Source organism: Antrostomus carolinensis, unplaced genomic scaffold (genome assembly GCF_000700745.2).
Source record: "Antrostomus carolinensis isolate BGI_N321 unplaced genomic scaffold, ASM70074v2 scaffold29951, whole genome shotgun sequence".
Classification (NCBI taxonomy): Eukaryota; Metazoa; Chordata; class Aves; order Caprimulgiformes; family Caprimulgidae; genus Antrostomus; species Antrostomus carolinensis.
Genome location: NW_010295412.1, coordinates 1 through 21,377, shown reverse-complemented (window position 1 = coordinate 21,377; position 21,377 = coordinate 1). Strand labels below are relative to the sequence as shown.

The 21,377-nt window shown below is 39.2% G+C and overlaps 1 protein-coding gene across 1 annotated transcript in view; it reads left to right on the top strand.

Moving 5' to 3' along the window:
- SPG11 (SPG11 vesicle trafficking associated, spatacsin) overlaps window positions 1–20,952 on the top strand; it is a gene marked incomplete at both ends in the record, with an annotated part of 29,180 nt that extends 8,228 nt beyond the window's left edge. Inside the window, 25 exons of the mRNA XM_029087471.1 lie at window positions 1–99; window positions 1,019–1,090; window positions 1,518–1,645; window positions 2,310–2,488; window positions 2,986–3,193; window positions 3,712–3,915; window positions 4,564–4,670; window positions 5,252–5,397; window positions 6,257–6,418; window positions 6,682–6,748; window positions 7,214–7,379; window positions 8,512–8,717; window positions 9,310–9,418; window positions 9,905–10,064; window positions 11,251–11,508; window positions 11,722–11,922; window positions 12,213–12,320; window positions 13,446–13,608; window positions 14,018–14,232; window positions 14,596–15,340; window positions 16,196–16,338; window positions 17,766–17,964; window positions 18,418–18,555; window positions 20,023–20,156; window positions 20,845–20,952. The exon at window positions 1–99 is cut by the window's left edge and continues 78 nt beyond it. Coding sequence (XP_028943304.1) covers window positions 1–99; window positions 1,019–1,090; window positions 1,518–1,645; window positions 2,310–2,488; window positions 2,986–3,193; window positions 3,712–3,915; window positions 4,564–4,670; window positions 5,252–5,397; window positions 6,257–6,418; window positions 6,682–6,748; window positions 7,214–7,379; window positions 8,512–8,717; window positions 9,310–9,418; window positions 9,905–10,064; window positions 11,251–11,508; window positions 11,722–11,922; window positions 12,213–12,320; window positions 13,446–13,608; window positions 14,018–14,232; window positions 14,596–15,340; window positions 16,196–16,338; window positions 17,766–17,964; window positions 18,418–18,555; window positions 20,023–20,156; window positions 20,845–20,952 — 4,425 coding nt within the window. The remainder of the gene's footprint in view (window positions 100–1,018; window positions 1,091–1,517; window positions 1,646–2,309; window positions 2,489–2,985; window positions 3,194–3,711; window positions 3,916–4,563; window positions 4,671–5,251; window positions 5,398–6,256; window positions 6,419–6,681; window positions 6,749–7,213; window positions 7,380–8,511; window positions 8,718–9,309; window positions 9,419–9,904; window positions 10,065–11,250; window positions 11,509–11,721; window positions 11,923–12,212; window positions 12,321–13,445; window positions 13,609–14,017; window positions 14,233–14,595; window positions 15,341–16,195; window positions 16,339–17,765; window positions 17,965–18,417; window positions 18,556–20,022; window positions 20,157–20,844) is intronic.
- Between the last annotated feature and the right edge of the window lie 425 nt (window positions 20,953–21,377).

The following is a 21,377-nucleotide window of genomic DNA, read 5'->3' as shown; positions in this document are numbered from 1 at the left end:
GAAAGTCTTGAAGAATTTACTCAGATAGGTTTGAATCTGGTCTATGACCATCTTCTGAAGGACAATACCAGAGAGGCCTCAGAACTTTTAAGAAATATGGTGAGAGGTGTTCAGTAAGCATGCTGATGGTTCTTAACACTTCTTTATGACTAACAAAGTAAATGAGTGCTGAGAGTATGGGATGTGTTTAGGTGTCTTATGGATGTATTGATTCTACCACATACATGTATTACAGTGAAAACTTGATCACTAATGAACCCTCAGTATGCTGGCAGAGCCTATTTATGAGTGTGTATTGACTGATGTCAGGATGAGCAAAGTGTAAAGCTGGAGCACAAGTCTGACAAGGAGCAGCTGAGGGAACTGGGGTTGTTGAGCCTGGAGAAAAGGAGGCTGAGGGGAGACCTTGTGGCTCTGTGCAAGTCCCTTGGAGGAGGGTGGAGAGAGGTGGGGGTGGGTCTGTTCAACCAAGGCCCAAGGGACAGGACAAGAGGAAATGGGCTCCAGTTGTGGCCAGGGCAGTTGAGATGGGATGTGAGGAAGAATTTCTTTGCTGAAAGGGTTCTGAGGCATTGGAAGGGGTTGCCCAGGGCAGTGGTGGAGTCCCCATCCCTGGAGGGACTGAAGAGTCGTGTAGACACAGTGCTGAGGGACATGGGTTAGTCACAGGGGACTTGTCAGTGTTGGGTTCATGGCTGGACTCCATGATCTTATAGGTGTTTTCCAATCCAGGCAATTCTGTGTGATTCTGTGATTCTGTAAAGGTGATTTTATCGAGTCAGGTATTAAAGGGTAATTAAAGGGTAATTAAAGTGTACATATTTTATATCCAGACATGCTGGAGACATCACCCAGATAGCTGGGTTATTATGACATCTCTAGTAACAGGTGAAGCAGGAATCACAGACATGCTTCTGAGAGGTTGTGTGCTTTGGGAAGGAAGCAGATGTGTTTATTCTATCAATGTCCAGGTGTGTTTGTACAGTTTGCATACAATGAGCATCTTCTTTTTTGTCAGGGCTTTGATGTGAAGGAGGAATTGCGTAAGATCTGTTTCTACACAGTTGATAAACACGTCCGAGATCTGTTGGTAAGTGTAGCAAAAGCTTTTTTTTGCCTAGCTGATGTTCTCAGGTCTGAAATCCAACGTGTGTTTATGCTGAGGGGAAGGATTGTATTGAACACACTCTGGGAACAAACGGGTTTTATCCCTGCACCCTTGCAGTGTAGGTGCTGAAACATGTCATTGACATGCCTGGGTTCTTTTGTATTTGCAGTTAAAGTGAAAATTGGTTAAAATGTAATTTCTTTGTTCTGGCTCTGCTCTAGTTCTCATCTGCTTGTGCACAGTATTAAGTCCTGGCCCTCTTAAAATCTAAGTGTATTGACCTTAGTACTTCCAGCATTGTTTCCTACAGTTGGTTTACTCTTTACACTTGCAGGGTCATTTACAGCTTTAATATATTATAAGTAGATAAAAATTGTAATTGGAGGTAATACTTTAATTTGAATTAAAGGTGAAAGTTTTACAAGAAGAAAATTATTTTTCTGAAAAAGAGAAGAAAATGATAGACTTTGTGCATCAGGTTGAAAGCTTTTACTCGGAATCCTTCCAAGAAAATAAAGAGATTCAATCTCTTTCCAGGTAATGTGGGTTATCAGTTTTAATTATTAATTAATAACGTTAGTAGGATTCAAAATATGCTGACTTCTACATTCCATATGATTTACTGCACTAACAAATAGAGTCTTCTGTGATTTCATTAATTTCAGGTGGGTCTTCATTTGCAGAAGTAAGGGTCAGTCTGGGAACTGATTGCTTCTGTCCTGAATGTAACAATAGCTGTCGTGTTCTGTTCAGACTATGATGTACTATCACCAGGTCTTCTGTTCATGTCTTCATCACCATAAATGAAGTGTTTTTAATAACCAATTATATTATTAGAATTATTAATCAAATGAAACCTGTTCAGATGGAGTGTTTGCTCTATTTTTGATATATGATATCCATAATACAGCAAACTGAAGTAACCTAGAAAAATAATTTTGCAATTAAATAACTGTAAAAATGTTTATGATACTTATCATTTGCTATGTCAGTTTTGGAAAACCAAGTTAATTCTTTGCCTGTTGCTCTCATATGCAATCTCAAAATTTTAGGTGAAGTAAATCCCTCTACCTCTTCCAGAACTCTCTTCAAAATGGACTGGCAAAATTTGATGACTCTTTCATCATCTTCTATTTGTTAGATTGTGAACTGTTTTTTAGGACAGCACTAGAAAATGTCCTAATGCAATACTTCATTGCAGTTTCAAGAACTGGAGAAAAGAACAAGACTTTTCCAGACATGCAGCTATTCTCGACTTGTTGTTGAATTGTGATAGACATTGGCTTCACAATAGGAGACTCAGAGTGATGTTTAACTGGGCTCAGTGGTGGGAGGAGCCTGTTCAGGAAATGATTCTTCTCCCCAGAAAACCACGCCAAGGCAAGTGTTCTGGTAATAAGGACTTTAAAAAAATTGTGAATTAAAAATCTGTCTTTGACATAGTCCATTGCAGCTGTGTAGGAGTGGCACTGATATAACTCAAGTTGTGTGCTACCACAGTAGGTCACTTATTTTTTGTCAGTGAAAATGAGTAAACGTAAAACTAAATGAGTAAAAGTAGAAATTTTTTCATCCTATGGCATTCTGGCAGGGATCTCTGTTTTTCCTGTAGAGTGAAATTTGGAACTAGCTGAAAGGGGTTGGTCTAATGCATGGCTGCTTGCTGTAAATGTCATGCTCTGCTATATTGTGTAAAGCTTATTAACTGTGGTATTACATTTGGCTTTCCCAGCATAAAGCTGTAACAGTGTACGTGATCTCAGCATTGTATGTGCAACTGTTCTTTAAAAACACATCCATGCATAAAGAAATGTCAGTATTTCCCTAAGCAGTGTTTGTTTGTGCTGGTTTCATCAGTTTGCCTTTTTGAAATACAGAACTCAAGACATGCAACCCTGAGGTTCTTTGGATGCACTTGACAGCCCAGCATGATTGGCTTAATATTTGTTCGTGGATTGAAGAATCTGAGCCCAACCAGACTTTGTGTGGACAAAGTAACTGGCCCCCTCTTACTCCAGATGTTATTGACCACAACACCTTATGCAGCAGATATATGAGAAATGATATATTAAACAAACTGGCTAGGTACGTGCTCTTAATGCATTATACTGACTTTCTGTTTTATGTGAAGGCCAAAATCAGATCATTACAGAAGTACATGTTAATGAAATCTTCAATACTTAGTATTTTTTATATTGTATTTAGTGTCCTTTTTTTTGAGATAGCACAAATCTGTTAATTAATTTTAGTCTTGTACTTGCACTTTACATTATCTGAAAACAGTAAGAAACGTGAGAGCAATAGAAATCCTCTATCAGCTCTTTGATCTTTCATAATGATTATATTCCCAATGCCCATTTTAATGCAAGGGAGAACATTCTAAACACTCAGCATTTCACTCCTCACGCCTTGTTCTCTGTCAGAACCACGATATTGTGTGACCACTATCAGACACAGTTTGGCACGTTGTGTTTGCCTCAGTAGTGAGGTAATCCCTTAGAAGGAAAGGTCTGCTTTATAATTTTGAACTGAAAACACCCCTCAGAACTTGTTAGAGAGAGAACTGTCTAATCAGTGCGTGTGCTTTTTCTCTTTTCTGATAGAAATGGAATTTTTGTCTGTTCTGAGTTGGACGATTTTGAACTTCTGCTCCAAAGACTGTCTTACCTTGGGGGAGTACTGCAAAATCCTCACCCTGTTCCAAAATACAGTGCTGCAGGTGGTTTGGACTTCCACACTCGTTTTGTCCTTCACTGTTTAGAACATAATTTGCAGTATCTGTTATACACTTACTTAGACTTTTACAGGTATGAATGCTTTTCATCCCTCAAATCTCATGCAGATTTAAATAATGAAACACAATTTTAATAGTTGGCAGTAAGAGTTTTCCTCAACCCTTCCTGTTTGGCAAGAAAGACTACTTGGGTCACAGCAGTGTCATTTAATCAAAAACTGTGGGGCAGTGAGTTCAATTTTGTGCTGTATTTTGAAGCTTTATTCAGGTTGTCTTGTCAGTATTATTAAGAAATTAGTAGAGGTAAAAGTGGACCAGAAAAAAACAGCAAATCTGTTGTTTGTTTGTTTGTTTGTATAATCAGTTTCAGTTTTCATAAAATATTTAGACTTTGCAGAGTGGTATTTGTGAGTCACCTTCTTTCTCTGGAAAGTGTTTGGGCTTGTCAGGTCTGGAAACTATTACTTTGATTTATGGAAGCAAGCAAGGACAGAAACATGATCTTAAAGAAGGGAACTGTCCCTAGAAGGTGCCCTGTCAGCTAAAGCTGTACATCTTGTAGAGAAGGGTGATGGGATTTGGCTGTCTCATAAGAATGGATGAAATAAGTCACTTTAACGCCAAGTCATATGCTCTTTATTTTTAATGCAGTGTTATATTGGGGCAGAGGATAGTTACAAATACTGTATTTTCACTCTGTTGCTACTCATTTCACTTCCAGTTTATCTCCTTCTAATTGCCCTATTTTGGATAACAAGGAATTACATGAAGCACATCCCTGGTTTGAATTTCTCGTGCAGTGTCGAGGGGTTGCCAGTAATCCACAAGGTAGGAGTCTGGCCTCGCTCCAGATGTTTGTGCTGCTAGCTGATTATATTCCCAACAGGCTGAACAGAAGGAGAATTCATAAGAAAATGCATATACTATTAAAATTAAAGCTTTCTCTAGGTCTTGTGGTGCATTTGGACTTCTCTACCTCTTGGATTATGTGTCTGCTGCTTTTCTGTTGTTGTTATCATTGAAAATCAGTAGAATTTGTGACCTTAACCCATTTCACTTGTTTTAAAACATCTAGTCTTTTCTAGAGTCATACATTAACAAATGATAAAAATAAGCCCAAATGGAGCTTTTTCAGAAAGTGTGATCAGTGTAGGATAAAGAATTGAACCAGTACAATGCTAAACGGTGGGACTCAATCCAAATCCATCTGGGTAGGTAAAACTGTGGTTTGAAATCAGTGAAAGCTTGGTAAAATTTAGAACAGCTTATCTGTATTTATAAGTAAATCGAGAAAAAGCTGATAACAACAAAAATTCAGCTTTTTTTCATTGTTGCAGAAGAGTTTTAATGAATGATGTAATTTAATGTTGTTTTTGCATGAAACTAAATCTCACTTTTTTTCTTTTAAGATCCAAAGATGATTTTTCAGGCTAGTCTAGCAAATGCTCAGATCCTGATTCCAAGTAACCAGGCCAGTGTGAGCAGCATGCTGCTGGAAGGACGGACGCTTTTAGCACTTGCTACTACAATGTATGCTCCTGGAGGTATTGACCAGGTACTGTGCACAACAAACTGTCAATAAGCTTTTGGAGAAGTTCTCACATGGTGTTGAAAACTCAAAGGAATATGCTAATAAAAATAAATATACTAATGCCATAATATAATTTCTCTTCATATAAAAATCTATTTTTGGTGTTCCATGTTGCATTGTTAGTTGACCAAACGAAGCGAGCAGAGTGGTTTGAGGTGACATGGTTTAGAAATAGAAGCCACAGTGGCTGTGAGTTGGAGTCTTTAACTCCTTCAGAGCAGTTACAGCTGAGACACTTGTGTTCCTCAAATAGTTGTAGTTTGGAAAAATATTTTCAATAAGCTTTTAAAATTATGTGCCTGTATTTGTTAGACAGCTATCCCCTTTTGTTGTCACTTGTAGTTTCAAAGTAGATGAAGCAATGGGTAACTGGACTGCTCTTCTGCTTGGACCTGCACCCCTGTTATTCAGCTTCTATAGTTTTATTTTTAAAGGCTGAAAATCTGGGCACGTATCAAAAACTTCTGCTTACTGGTTATATTGTGTTAACCAGTTGCATCGTGTTATAGAGATCAAAAAGCACATGATAAATGCTTATACTTTTAAAAGAAAAATGCTCCGTGAACCACAAATGTGAACAGAATTTATTAATGCAGACAGCTTTTTGATGCATAACACAGTAACCTAAAGCATCAGATATTGTTGAAGATATGTCTAATAGAACTTAAAAGGATTTTCCATGAAAAAATGATATTTTCTGTGTTGTCACTATATGTCGAATTCCTGTGAGGTAGATTGTTTGGTGCATTCAGAGATTGTTTTATTATTCTCTAAATGCAATTTCTTCTTCCTAATGAAATAATTTTACTTCCTTGCAATGTAGGTTCTTCAGAATGAAGATATGGAAAAATCTCTAAAGAAAGTTGATCCACAGCTCTTAAAAATGGCACTGACTCCTTACCCCAAACTCAAAGCTGCTCTCTTTCCCCCGGGTACTTCTCATGGAATTTTGCCACCTGACATCTCCCTTTACCATCTTGTTCAGGTACACAGAATGCTTCTCAGTAGTGGTTTTTGGCAGAACAAAAGTAAAAAGAAGCTTGTTTTCAGCTAAAGCCTGGAGCGTGGGGTCCATATATTGTTTCCTTGGAATCCTTAATTTGGAGCTAAAGTTCATAGCTTCATTCTGAACAGTTTTTTGCTGTTTTTTGCTGCTTGTCTGCTACTATAGCTCCCTAAAATCTTCTGTAGTCTCTCTGATGTGAAAATCTTCAGCTGTCTCAATATATTTTGTTTCTAATCTTTCAGTCATTAGTGCCCTTTGATCCCACTAAGTTATTTGGCTGGCAGTCAACAAATACTCTTGCTGTATCAGGTATGTCACTTTCAAGTTCAATATGCTTTTTTAGCCTGAGCACCTGGGATAAAATACCTTCCAGTGGAATGCTTTGGCAGATAAACTTATTCAAAAGGCCATTTCTTTTACAAAAAAACCCCAGTGTCATTTACTAAAATTTTGTTTTGAAATTAAATTCTAGATAGGTTACCTTTTTCCATTAAGCTCTTCACAGACAGAATTTTTTCTAAATGTATTATGAGATAGAGAAGCAATATTTTCCTTTAAAAGCAAGCTGAGGACCTAAGAAGTGATCTGGAGTTCTGATTTTGCCTGATTTTACAATTAGAATTGGAATTTCTGTGGGGTTTGGGTATGCTGAGATTTGAATTAGAACAAGAGGAGAGGTGTTTGATTGTCACCTCATGTTTTGTAGCTGAAAGTCATTTTTTATGTTTAATTCAGCTGTTTATCAGCTCATAACAATGATCATGTTCTTTCTAGATGCATCGAGTGACTTTCCTCATTTTTCATCCCCTGAACTGGTGAACAAATACGCTATCATGGAGCGACTGGATTTTTTGTACTATTTGCACCATGGACGTCCATCGTTTGCTTTTGGTACATTTCTGGTCCAGCAGTTAGTAAAGAGCAAATCCCCCAAACAGCTGTAAGTCTTCTCAGTCAGTCAGTTCTTTTGAAGTACTAATCTATCACACAGAGTAACATGAATCCTTCCCCACATCAAACAAGTGGTACACATTGCATCACTTCACATTTTAGGTGTCCTAGGAGTCTATTCAGGCTAGCATCAAATAGGATAGAAATAAAGTATCACCTACAAAAAGGTGAGCTTTATTTAGAATTACCTAAATAAAATCTGCATGATAAAAGCAAGGAATTAGAACTGTTCCAGTCATATCAAACACAGGTAGGCTTTTCTAGAGACCTGAGCCTCTAGATCACTTGGCAGAAAAAAGATGCCCCTTTTCTTTGGCATTTCCTAAGGATGACACTTCCTTAGTTAAATTAATAACACAAATAATGTACTGGAGATTGAAGGAATTGGATTTTCTGGATGAAGCTTCAAAATCATGTGTTCAAAAGGATACAGTCAAATTACACATCTTGTTTGAATATATTAAATAGATTCAAAATTAGTAGGAAGACATCAGAACAAATCTCTGTTTGTTTCTAGAACGTCTTGTTTATACATCAGTCACTATTTCTTTCTTTTCATCATTTTTATACAAATCAGTTTCCTCATGTAAACAGCCGAGATCTGGGCAAAAAGAAAAACACATTTAATGTAGACTGAGGTATTTAATAATTTAAGAGACAGTCACACATGCATGATTTTTTGAGTTACTACTCTGGATAATCTCAGATAACCAGCGAAGCAGCTGCTGTGGAACACTTTAGGGTGCCTTTTTCACTTAGCACAATCCACAGATCGGTTTCAGGCTCTTGATGCTGCAGTGCTGGGGTTGTAAACCCTGCAATGGGCCTTTCTGCACTAAAACTGCTGACAGGTGGTTTCTATTAGTTATAATGTCAAATGCATTGTCTTAAATTTTTGTTAAAGTGTACTGAATTGCAAACCGTGCTTAGCACATGTGAGGCTTTATTCTCATACCTGCAGTTTTTTAATAAATAGGAAAGTTTTGATTTGTAAATATCTTTCACACTAATAAAGTCTGTGAGATTAGTAAACCTTGTAGGTACTTGGTTACATGGGGAACATTTGTGTTTGAAAATTGGTTGAAAATTGTATGTGTTAACTGGTGTTCTTGTTGTTTCAGGATTCAGCAGGCAGGAAATGAAGCCTGTATTTTAGCTCTTTCTTCCTTCACTGAACCTTCAGTAGGAGCAGCCTGCGTGTGTTTTCTAGAATTGCTCGGTCTCAACAGCCTCAAACTCAGAGTCGATATCAAAGTAGCAAACATGATTTTCAGTTACAGAACTAGAAATGAAGAATCTCAGCACAATCAAATAAGAGAATCTTTGGGTAAGGATGTCTTTTGTTTTAGAATAGGGTACTCTGTATTTATTGGGAAGAGGAGCAGAGATGGATTGAAAGATGGAGCTTAACTTCTCAGGAATAGAGTAAAAACATCCTGTCCTTTCAAGAGCTAAGAATTTTGCTCTTCTTTTATTCCTGCTTCTTATTAATATTGAAGGTGCATTTTGAACCTGGCACACCAAATAAGGCAGGAAGACTGTAAAATGCCATGCAGCCAGAATTGCAGGAGTATCTAATAGATGCTGTCAAACAGCTGCCTAAGGCTCAGTGTCATATTTAGTAAGGTTCAGCCTAATGTTGTAATCATATAACTAGAGGATTAAACAAAAGGGCATTACTAAATCTCTTTGCTCTTTTGTACTTGAGAACTGTCTCACAGCTGCAGTGAAATCAGATGTTCAAAGCTGTAAGGAAATTAAATTTATCCTAGGAATAACTTTAGAAAGTTGAATTTCTAACTATAGGTCCACAGGTGTCTTTTTGTCCCAACTAGGAAACTGCTGGTACTTTTGAAAATATTACCCTTACTCTAATCCCAAATAGCATCTCAGAAATAGTAATACATTATTTTAAACAGTTGAAAAGCTGACAAAATTGGCTGGTGGTGAAAAAGCAGCAGCGACAGAAGTTCTTATCTCCTTAGAAGAAGCCTTTTGGGATGCAGTTGAGCGTCAAGGAATAAAGAAGTGAGTAAAACATGATTTAAAGGGTTATGCTGGCAAATTGAGATGGAGCAGTGAATTCTACCATTTGTGTATTCAGATAGTAGAGATGCACGTGTGTTTTACTGCAGCAAACTGAACAACAGTATTTGAATTTAGAATGTAGTCTTGGTGTTTCATACAGGAGAGTTAATAGCTGTGTATTGGCAAGAATAAGGAAGTGTGGTCAGCATATGTGACTCGCTGCTCCACAGAGCTCTTGCAGCATGCTTAGAAGTGCAGATTGTTGACTTCTTTTCAAAGCCTATGTTGTCAAGAGAGGATGATGTACCTGCCTGGGTGGGTGGGACATCACGGGGCATAGTATGGAAGCTCCCACCATGGAATGTGACCTTATTTGTAGTGAAGTCAGTGGAAGTGCTGGTGTTGCCACATGATGAGTTTATACATTGTCATCATCTGGTATAAATACCAGCTTATTACAACTGAAGCTCTTTAAATTCCATGCAGGACATCTAGTGACTCTAGAAGGCAGTGGTCTTTGGTAATGCAGTTCTGTAAACTCCATAATATCAGACTGAGTACATCTTACCTAAAGGAATGTGCCAAATCCAACGACTGGCTGCAGTTCATCATCCAAGCCCAGCTGTACAGCTACCAGCCAGATGAGGTAAGCTATCTGGGTGTGATTTTAAATTAAGATAGAGTTTATCAGGAATGTTCTTTGTCTGTGATGTTCCCCCTCACCCCCCCAAAAAAAAGAATCTTTTAACAAGAGAATATCACATTGTGGAGGCAACATAAAACTGAAGCCTCGTCAGTTTGCAGGGAGTTAGAAGTGTGTCAGGATGCTCGATACCCTCTGATTATGATAGCCCTTCTCACAGCTGGATTTCCCAACTTTTCTCCTTATCTCCCCCTCTTGTTTTGTGAAAAGCAAACACAAGACAAAGAAAATTGACTCCAGAAGGAGCTGACTGTTCAACAGATGTAATAATATTCTTCTAAGAGCATGAAAGCTAACTGTTAAAGGAGAAGATTAGGAAAAAAATTCCCTGTTGGAAAAATCATATAAGATGTTATTAATCAGTAGTAGAGAAAGCAGTTTTCAGAGAGGAGTCATTTGAGTGTCTCTTTGAAGTGAATTGGACACAAAAGTATTTGCCAAAGAGGGACTCAAATTTCATTTTAAATTTAGTTAAAATTATGACAGACTCATTCTGTTGGTAAGTTTAATTTAAAATAATGTAGTTACTGTTTTTTTTTATTGGAGAGTTACCATATGTTCAATGTAAGTTTTAATAAAGCCACTCATCTGTCCTTTCAAAACTTACACTGGTTCTTGTGTAAAGTTACTTTAGCTTTTGAGAATCCCAATCTTCCATTTTTTGTTTTGAATGTAATTTTAAAATTACTAAAATATTACCAATATGTAAAAAATTCAAAGCAATTGCAAGTAGTGTGAGGAAGCTAACTGAAAAATTCCAGCTAAGATGATACTTAGCAGGCCTGGGGTTTTAACCTGGATCTCTTTGTTGTTGTCTTGAAAAGAAAAATACATGATTACACAACAGCAACTAACTAGACACTTTTCATGCCATGCTGGTAGCAGTACGGGAGACATGACAAAAATGAGGCATTTTAGCTTCACCCACAAGGATGAGCTTCTAGATTTTAGTAGAATAATGCACACCTGCAGAACACTTTTTCCTCTCTAGGCCTTCAAAAATGTTCTGAAAAATCAACTTTGAAGAACATTTTCTTTATCTTTTCTGTGTATTTAATGCTTCAGTCCTCCTACCCCCCAATTCTCTTTGGATCTCACTCTATAGATGCTTTTGCTTCTGTTTTCCTAGGTCATTTCTGTCCTTCAGGATTTCACTCCCGTTTTACAAGATCACTTGATGTTGGCATTGGAGAAGTTACTATTTTTGTGTCCTGATACAGGGAGTCCTGAAAAAAGTGCTGCCAGTGTGTTCAAGAGCAAAAGTGCAGATAGTCTCTTTCAAATCCTTTTTCAATGTCAGGGGAACTCCAACCCTTCACGTTACCTTTTGACTGAAGGACTGAGGGAGCACGCTCCCATTCTGAGTGTTCTAGCAGCATGTTTCCAGGTGAGTATTGATGAAGTTATTTCTCTTTTAGAGGAATAAGCAATTAAAAAGTGATGGTTGTGCACAGTTATGTTAAACAGTAGATATGGAGGTTGCATTCATCAAGGTTTTTTCTGTTTTTGTAGTAATTGTGACACATTTTGCCAAGTGATATAGACTGTGGTGATGTTTGTCTCTAGTTATTATAAACCCATCATTTTTGTCATTTGACAGGATGCAAACATTATTCACTGTCTCTGTGTTTGGATAATTACTACTGTGGATGACATAACCAGAGCTGAAGCAACAAACCATATTCAAAGCTCGGCAGAAAATCACGAATGGGATCTTCATGACCTATCAGTTATCTGGAAAGTCTTTTTAAGAAAGCAAAAAAGTAAAACCCTTCTAAATGGCTTCCAGCTCTTTTTCAAGGTCAGTCTTTTCAGTGCTGTAGTTGAGTGTATCTCAGATTATCTTGGAGAGGAGATGTCCTGTAGATTCCCCTTGTGTCTTGCTGTTTGTGGCCTAGATAACCTGGGTGTCATCCACTGAAAATCCCAGTCAAGTAAGAAAATCTTTGAATGGAAATTCTTCCAGCTATTACAAATTTGCAGATCATATATCAACTTTGCATGCAGTTCTAATAAATCAGAACTTTATTGTTCTAGTATTTATTGAGGTACTTTAAAGCAAGAATTGTAACATGTTTTTGTGTCTTAAAGGATTCCCCTTTACTGTATATACTGGAGATGTATGAACTATGTATGAACAGTAAAAAATACAATGAAGCTAAAACCAAACTGGACAAGTTTCAGGAAAGTCTCACAAAAGTAAGCAAATTCATTTTCTCTAAATGTCATTGCCTTGGTTTTCACGTACTAGAACCTGATAGGCACTAGATGTCATCTATGAAAATAATGAAAAGGACATGCTTATGGTGAGCTAGGAGCTGATTTGTGAAGCAGGAGGTTTCAGCAGATTCTTTTTATTGCTGGCAGTTGATGGGAGAATGTTTTCCACAATTCAAATCCCTCAATGCATTTTCCTGAATTACTTTGTTTAAGTTGATATGGGCAGATTGAAGTGCTGTGTCATCCTCCTTGTGTGAGCAGTTTACTGTTTGAAGGTTGGCATTGACTCAAGCAGGACCACTGCTGGTAAATTGGATTATTTGTGGTGAGTAAGTGTGGGATATTCTGTATTGACCAGGGCAAGGCAATACTGAGCTGATAAACCAGTGACTTACAGGGAATATCTAGTTGAGAAAGACTTTTTTTTTTAATATGTTTCAAAGTTTCTGAAAAAGTTTTGGTAGTTGCATAGATTTTTCTTTGAAAATGACTCAGTGAACTGAATTACACAGTTTGATTAAAACACAGATGCAGCAGTTGGTTTTAAGAGGACCAAAGTGTTTTCATGCAGTGTTCTTTGTTTGTCACATACAGATGTTTTCACAAATTATCTTAGTTCTACCCTTTTCATCACAATTTTCTAGTTCCCTGAATATCTTGGTAACTAACATTCCATGTCATTAGTGGGTTTCCTTCCTGCAATTCAAGCTAAGACTAGATCAGTTTCCTTTCCCTGTGCTCCACTCACATAGTGGATGTGCTTACAAAGTGCACAGCAGTATGACAGGAGCTCTTAATCTAGCAATTTATTTTATCTATCTGTTTCTGATCCTTCTTACACCTCTTATCTCTTCCCATGATTATCAGGAGTAATTAGTGGTCACCCTGTCATAAAATTGACTACTTCCAGATCAAAGTCAAACCCAGATCAGTGATGGGTCAGTGTCCCCTTGGGAATGGCAGTTCATTGTTTCTTAAAGAAGGAGGTAGATCTGGTACACCTTCCATTTCCAGTGTCATTCCCACCAAAATGCAGAATATACTTGCAAAAAAAAAAACCCAAGCCAAACAAACCCCAACACTTAAAAATCTTTATCTACACAGCTGAAAACCGAAGCTGAGCCAGCAGCTTCAGAAGTGCCTGTGCAATGGTTGGAATCACAAGCATTGTTTCTTCTTGAGCTGATGATGCAGCAATGTAGAACGGACTATGAATTGGGAAAGCTCTTACAGCTGTTTGCTGCAGCAGATAATCTTCTCCTCGATGGTAAACGCAGCTCCTCTGTTAGATGATATTACTGCTTTAATCTAAAGAATACATACAGTGTTTTTGGAGTGACTGAAAATGTTTTAAGTATATTCATACTGGTTTATTTTTGTGTAAGAATTTATATAACCAGACTTGATCCTTATGGTGAATTGCAGTGGTGAAAATGTAATTGTGTGTGTAAGTCTGTTTGGCGGAATTATTTCGTGCAAGTGTTGATGAGGAGTGAACAGATTCTCTACAGAAGTATTTCAGTTATGGATTTAGAGCTCATTCTCAGTCCCATGAAAGTTTTAGAGTGTAAAATCTGTGCTCCTTCTCTGTCAGGGTTCTGTGCTGAGAGAAGTAGCAGAATTTCCTTGGGTTTCAAAACAGGCTGCCTTTAATTGTTTATACTCTTTTAAAACAGGCCCTTATGTGAAGAAACTCTGTGCACTCAGTGAGACCCTGAAGGATTCCTCCATCTCAATTAATCGCTCCATCCTAAGCAGTTCCAGTATGGAAATGTTTCAGAGTGAGTGCAGGTCAATCCTGGAGCAGCTACAAGAGAAAGGAATGTTCTCGCTGGCTCGGGAGGTGGCAGCTCTAGCTGAATTGCCTGTGGACAGCATAGTTACCCAAGAGGTACAGTAGAGTTAAATCATGATATTCACCTCTTAATACTCCTGTTACTGGCAGTGTGGAGAATGTTACTGCTCAGTCTTCCTGAAACACAAAGTTTTCTTCAAATCACTTTTTATTTTAAATGCAGGTGCACCAAACAAGTTGACTATAAGTGCTGAACAGAAAAGGACAGTGTAGCCTTCCTTATTCTCTTACTATTTTTACTTGCTCTACAATCAGTTTTAGTTGCTGAGAAAAATGGATAGATTTGTTGCATATTGAGACACTTAATCTAAATTCAGTTTTTCCAGTATTCTGGCCACCCAGTGTGATTTTTTTCTTTTTTGGAAGGATGGTTGTTTAAAACCTTTGTGAATTTTGCAGGTTCTGAGAGATCTACAATGTTTAAGAGACATTGGACAGTGGCATGAAAACCAGACAAGAACTGAATTCTGGAAAAAATGTAACGACAACTTTGTGAAAAGTTCAATCTCCAGCGAAGCTGCATCTGATTTTTTTTTAAATCAGGCAAACACAGTGTTTGAACCTTTAGCTCATGAGAAGATAAACAGCATTATGGAGAGACATTTGTTGCTTACCCTAGCTGGCCATTGGCTGGCCAAGAATGACTCCGTGTCACTGCACAAATTAGAAGAAGTAGAGAAGCAGATCTGGATTTGTCGCATTGCACAGCAGATGTTATCCACACATGAGGGGTCAGGCAAGTCGAGGTTTTCCTCCCATGTTGTGGTGAACAGGGATCTGACCTTTGAGAACTTTGCTAAGGAGTTCTCTTTTTCAAAGCTACCTGCTCTGAACACAGCAAAGTACTTAAAACTAGAGGATCTTGCATTTGGAGAGTCTCAGCAGACCTTGACTAACGATGAGGGGGAATCACTCAGGTTTCTGGTCGGATGCCTTCTGGATGAAGGAAGCGTGCATGAAGCCAGCCGTGTCTGTCAGTATTTCCATTTCTACAACAGGGATGTTTCACTGGTGTTGCATTGCAGAGCTCTGGCTTCAGGGGAGACTGATGTAGACAAATTACCCACAGATATTCAGAGTCTCCTTGTAGAGAGAGAGAAGACACCTGAAAGCAGTGCATCTCAGCAAAGCAGAGTCCCGAGCAGTAAGTGACACCAAATAATTAATACCATTATTGGGTTCTACTGGATTCTTCCTCTTTTGTTATAGTCTTAATTTCCTCCAGAATTTCTGCAGGAGATGAGATCTTCATGGCAGTGGGTTTATCTCCTTGGTTCATTAATCCTCTAGTGAAAGGAGTTTGAAGCCTTGTCATGTACATTGCTTGCACGTGCTTCAGGCAGGCTGTCTGTGTACAGGTTCTGTAGTCCCTCAACCATTCCTTTTTTATAGCTCACAATTCTGTTCCAGTAGAGTAGCCCTCGACTTAACATTTATGTTCCTGCTTTTGAACTACACACTCTAGTAAATCTTGAGTCTGTTTCTGGAACTGAAACATGGAAATGCTTTAATTAATATATTTCTCTGAATTCTTTCTACATAGTAAAGGGTTTAGTGTTTCTTATTAACAACAAGGCTAAGGCTGATAATGTTTATATATGAAGTACTCTGTGCATATTTATGAAGCCTGAATGAGCCAGCTGGCAGCTGGAACATTACTTTCTGATACTCACTTGTATAAAGCTTAATAGGAATAGAAGAGAATAAATGAAGCCATCAGAAAGACTGCTGAGCCTTTATGCTCTGTTATGCTTAGGAACTTTACCTCTGAGAGATTGTTGTGGATATTTTGACTCATTTGTCTTCTGTCATATTGTTTGTATCTTAAGACTTAAAAAAAAATTAAAATACCCCACAAGTGTCAAGAATTCCATTTTCAAAGACTGAGGAGAAAGAATTATGTATTTGCTAGAGATTTCTGGAGTCTTGCTTCAAGCATAAGGCTTGTTGGTGTTATTTGTCTTTATGAGAGAGGAATTTATAGTATTTTTGTTTCCAGCATCGAGCTTGGAAGACTGGACACACATTCTGGCTCCATCTCCAGATGACCAGGTTATTATCAGTCTGAAGGCTCTCATAGATGAATGTGTCCATGGAAGAAACTACTGCAGACAGGTTCTTTGTTTATATGAACTTTCTAAGGTATGTGTCTAGTAACATTATGGAAGAAACAAGTGGTTTGTATCAAGCTCTGCTGTGGAAATTTGTGGAGGAAAGGATATAGAGTGGTGAAAGTACTCATCAGGTGCCTGAAACAAACTCAGAGGGTGAAATTACCCAGCCTTTGTGTAGAAAAATGTCCAGATGCTTCCTAGGCCTGAAGTGTTGAAATGAGCTCCACTCCCAGACTCCCCAGGCCCCTGCCTCTGACTCCACTAAGCCAGATTTCAGCCTGTCTCTCTTTGATGTGCCTTTTTTCTAATCTTCCAAGCATATGTTGTTCATCTAGCACTTTGCTTTAGGCCTCTGTTGTGGGATGCCTTCATAATGAACACTGACCCAGAAGCAGACAAAGAGATAGCACCTGCCTTAGAAGTTTTAGCACAGAATTGCTCTGCAGGCTCCACGCAGTGGAGGCTCCTCAGGAGTGGCTCATAATTGCCAAGTGGTTTGACCCAGACAGCGATAGGAGAAGTAGCCAGTGGTTGTTTGCTGCCTCTCTGCTCCTTCAGCTTCATGATTGTCAGCCCCCCACCTCTGCTTCTTCTCCAGAGGGTGCTGCTGAACACTTTCAGGCTACAGAACCCCTTTCCATGGTATTTGGTCCATATTTTTGGAACATAGCATTAGTTTTTTCTGAATAAAACCAGCAGCATGTGTGCTGAAAATATTAATGTCATCTTTATCACAGAGGTTCTTGGATTTTCCTACAGAATTTTTCATGCCTCAAATATTTGAAGTGAGTGCTTTAGGTTTGAGCTACCAAGAAGCTTGTTCCCTTTTATACCATCCATGTACTTCTTGCCTGAAGCTGGGTGTCCATACTTTTGAATTGAGTTGATCATTGTGTTTATGAGGTACGTTTTTTGATTAATTTGTAAATTTGTGAAGTTGAAACGTGTTATAGCAGAGTGTTCAGAGAGCCTCACCAACTCCTCTTCCAAATGGAGCAGATGTACAAACTAGTACATCTTTTTCACTGAGGTAAGTAGAGAAGAGGAAAAGGAGCATCATAAGTAAAACTTAGGCAGTAAAACAGATTTATTCATTTGGGAGGAAATATTCCTGTCTTCTAGGTATGTTAAGTAAGTGTTGAGGCTTATTGGTTCAGGAAAGGATTTCTGTCCATGGCAACAGCTCTGTGAGAATTAAACTTCAAATGCAAAGTACTCACATGCCATCCTGATCTGGAGAGCACTGATACTGAAGATACACAGATGGAGGAGGCACTGGTGGCTGATATAAGGACAGGTTACCTTTGCATTTCTTGAACTGAGTTCTGTCTGCTTCTCCAGCACTCCCCTCCTGCAGCAGCTCATCAGGAAGATGATGATGTCCTCAGGGCAGAGTATGTTCTGGACTGGAATTTTTGCTGTGTGGAATCTTCTGAGCGTATGTGTGTTTCTTAGGAATTGAACTGCTCCTACAGTGAAATCTCAGCCCAAGACCCTGAAAAAGTGCTTGGAGCAATTCTGTCGTCCCATCAGCCAGACAGATGCAGGAAAGCTCAGGCGTTCATCACCACACAGCGTCTGCAGCCTGGAGCTGTGGCAGAGCTGGTGGCTGAGGAAATCCTGCAGGAATTACTGGCGTCTTCGGAAGGGAAAGGTAGGCAAGAGGCTTGATCTTGTATTTTAGTGGTTTTGGTTTGTAAGTCCTTGTAAGCAAAGAACAGTCCTTGCTCTCGAGGTGTTTTAGTGCTCGTTATAGTCAGTAATGTCTGAGCAGCTGTTGTATAAGGTTTGCAAACCTTGTGTACCTCATGTAGGGTTTTATGCAAATGTTTATTTTTAGTTATTTTTGTGTGCAGTGTGCTGGTGCAGTGGTTAAGGTTTTATTTTTTTATGGATGTAAATTTAATGGTTTTTAAAAAAAAGTGTTGTTTGGGTTTTTTAATCATGATCTTTGCAGCCCCACATCTTAAAGGGCTTTTCCAATCCAGGCCATGCTGGGGGTTCTGTGGACCAAGTTGTATTGGTTTGTTTGGGGGGTTTTTTTTATAGCTAATCTCTCCTGAACAATTAGGACTCGTGACATAACTCTCTCTCTGTGTGGACACAGGACAGAAACAGGTTCTGAACCCCGCGGCTGAGGGTCAGGCGTTCCTGCAGCTTGCCAAGCTGTGCCAGGATCGTACGTTGGTTGGCATGAAGTTACTGGATAAAATCTCCTCTGTCCCACGTGGGGAACTGTCGTGCAGTAAGTAAACAGCAAATACTCCTTGAGGTGACTAGTGCATTACTCAACGTGGCATTACTGGGTTTAACATCAGGTCACAAAGAATAAAAGCCAGGCTGAGGGAAGCATCTGTTCCTGATCTCAGATTTGATATTACATTAATGATCTGGGTATATGCACAGTAAATAATGACGCTGCTTAAGTGTTGCATCCGTTTATTTTCCCAAAAAAATACAGTTTGGGGTTTTTTTTGTGCCAGCAGCTGGGAAATGCAGTCAGTGAGGTACCTGGACTTGTGTAGTTCTGTGGTACGGAAGGAGGGTGTTGTGACTTTCTTTGTATGGGTCACAATTAGAAATTACTTTCTTTATCCATTTGTTAAACTAACTTTGTAGATCTTTATTGTTATTAAAGTCCATTTTCTACTTTGCAGCTTTATGTACCGTGGAGATGTTGTCATTGAGTTTCTAAAACACAGCCAGGGTACTTTGGTAGCATTTCAGCTGGTTAGCAGTGGCAAAATGAGATTATTTATTTACTTAGACTGTTTTAAAAAGAGGTTTTATTATGTGCAGTTCATCTCTGAGGAAAAGAATGAGGGTAAGATTTTAGTGTGAGTTCTCTCGTGAGTATTAACGTGGGCAGAACTTCCAGTGCTGTTTTGTTCAGGGTGGTGAGGAAGGAGCATCTTCCAGAATGTGTTCTGCAGAAGTTAATGTTGAAACTGTTCCATTAAAATCCAGCTGTAACACTGGAAATGTGGAGAACCTTTGGGAGAAAATAAGTAATTAAAAATACCATGTTCCATGCGACCTCTGTGTCCCAAACATATTTGTCCTGTTGTCAGATCTTAAGTTACCCCTTATTGAGTCTGGTTAAGCAATGCAAGGGTGGATATCAGGGTTTCCATACGTGGCTGACTGCAGCAAGGAACAGACTCTGAGGGAACGACCTTGGGAATTACCACTTTGTCCTGGAGGACTCGACTGCTCTTGGAACGGAGTCTCTGCTGGAGTAGCTTATTGCAGGCAGAGGTGTGGTTGGTGTGTTTCCAGCTGTGTTGTTTAGGTTTAGGACACTTTAATGTATGGAATTTCTGAATGATTTTTCAACCCCAGATGCAAAGCTGGTGGCCTTGCTGGCTGGAGATAGTGGCGTGCTGGTGTGTTATCGTCCGTTTGTCAGTCGTCTCTTGGTGGAGGAGGCTGGAGTGTGGAATAAAATAAGGTTTCAGAAAATGAGCCAAAAAAACCCCAGACTTTCCCCCAGCTTGAGGAGCCAGACTGAATGCACACTGTTAGAGAAACTGTTACTTGTTAAAATGGCATAGTACAGAACCAGAGCAGCTCAGCTTTCTAATCCTGTTCTGCTGCTTGTCACTGCAAGGGTTGTGTATCCTCTGCAGAGCTGGCACCACTCTGGAGAGAGGCTTAATAATTAACTCCCTCAGCTTGGTACCTGGAATGCCTGAGTTCTTTTGTTCTTCAGTTACAGAATTGCTGATTTTGGCCCATAATTGCTTTAGTTTGACTTGCCACATGGAAGGAATCACCAGAGTCCTCCAAGCAGCACGGCTTCTCACTGATGAACATTTGGCACCTAACGAAGAGTACGGACTCGTGGTAGGTGTCTGTGGTGCCCTGTGTGTTTGTCCAGGTGCTGTCTGGAGGTTTCCATGCACACATTAGTAAATAACTCTGCTGGTGAGCAGTGCAGGGGAGGAGGTGGGTGATGGGATGGAGCACAGCCTGTCACCTCTGCTTGACTGATCTTGTCCTGCCTGTCTCTCCACGCTAAAAGCGGGTGTTTGGTCTGATGTGTGCAAGTGATGATCTTTTATTTCACAGAAGCTCTTCTCTGGAGAAATAGAGGTGTAGATAGTGGAATGGTGAGGCAGCAGGAGTGTAGTAAATCAGAGTGAGAATGTCAGAGTAACTCAACTCCTGGTGAAATGTGATGGTTTATACTACCAGGCTGTCACACATCTGCCTTGCAAGGACTCCTGGAGCCTGAGACGTGCCCCATTTAAGGGTATTACTGCTAAGGGATTCACTGCATATTTTTATTGGGTAAAATGAAGTCCTTTCACCTCACAGTAAAAAAGATGCAGTTGGTTCATTTGAAAATGAAACCTCTGTGTCTCTGAGGGAACGTGTACCTGCCTCATGCAAGGCTCTGTGCCAGGCAGCTGCGTCACTCGCCCAGCGCTCTGGCCCCACGCAGCCTTCTCCCCACCACGGCACTGGCCGCTTTCTGAGAGGGTTTTTCTGCTTTACTTTGAGCTTCAGATTTGCTCTGTTATTTCCACAGGTTCGTCTTCTGACTGGAATTGGCAGATACAATGAAATGACCTACATATTTGAACTGCTGCACGAGAAACACTACTTCGAGGTGCTCATGAGAAAGAAGTTAGACCCAGTAGGTGGAGGGGGATAAAGGGGAGAAAACTGTCAGAGACCCCTGTGGCTCTGTCAGAAACTGACATTTACACAACGAGGTGGAATTATCTGGAGATTTTAATTACTGGAGTGTAGGAAGTGTTACTCAAGTTCATAGTAACCAATTAATTCTGGGTCTTATTCTGGTTTTAGTTTAACAAGTTTGTTCTAATTAGTTCAGTGCTGCAACAAGAGCAGCATTGAAACTTCAAGCTTGGGAATAACACTTAGAATTTTCATGTCCTGCTTTGGTTTTACTTTCAGTTAATGTTTTATGGCTTTTTAAAAATCAAAATTAATAATGAGATGTCAGTTTTGACATTTGTGTGGAAATAACTAAATGCATAGCTGCTGGATTTTCTTACCTGATGGAATGTAGTTAAGCCCAAGTGTAATATTGCCATG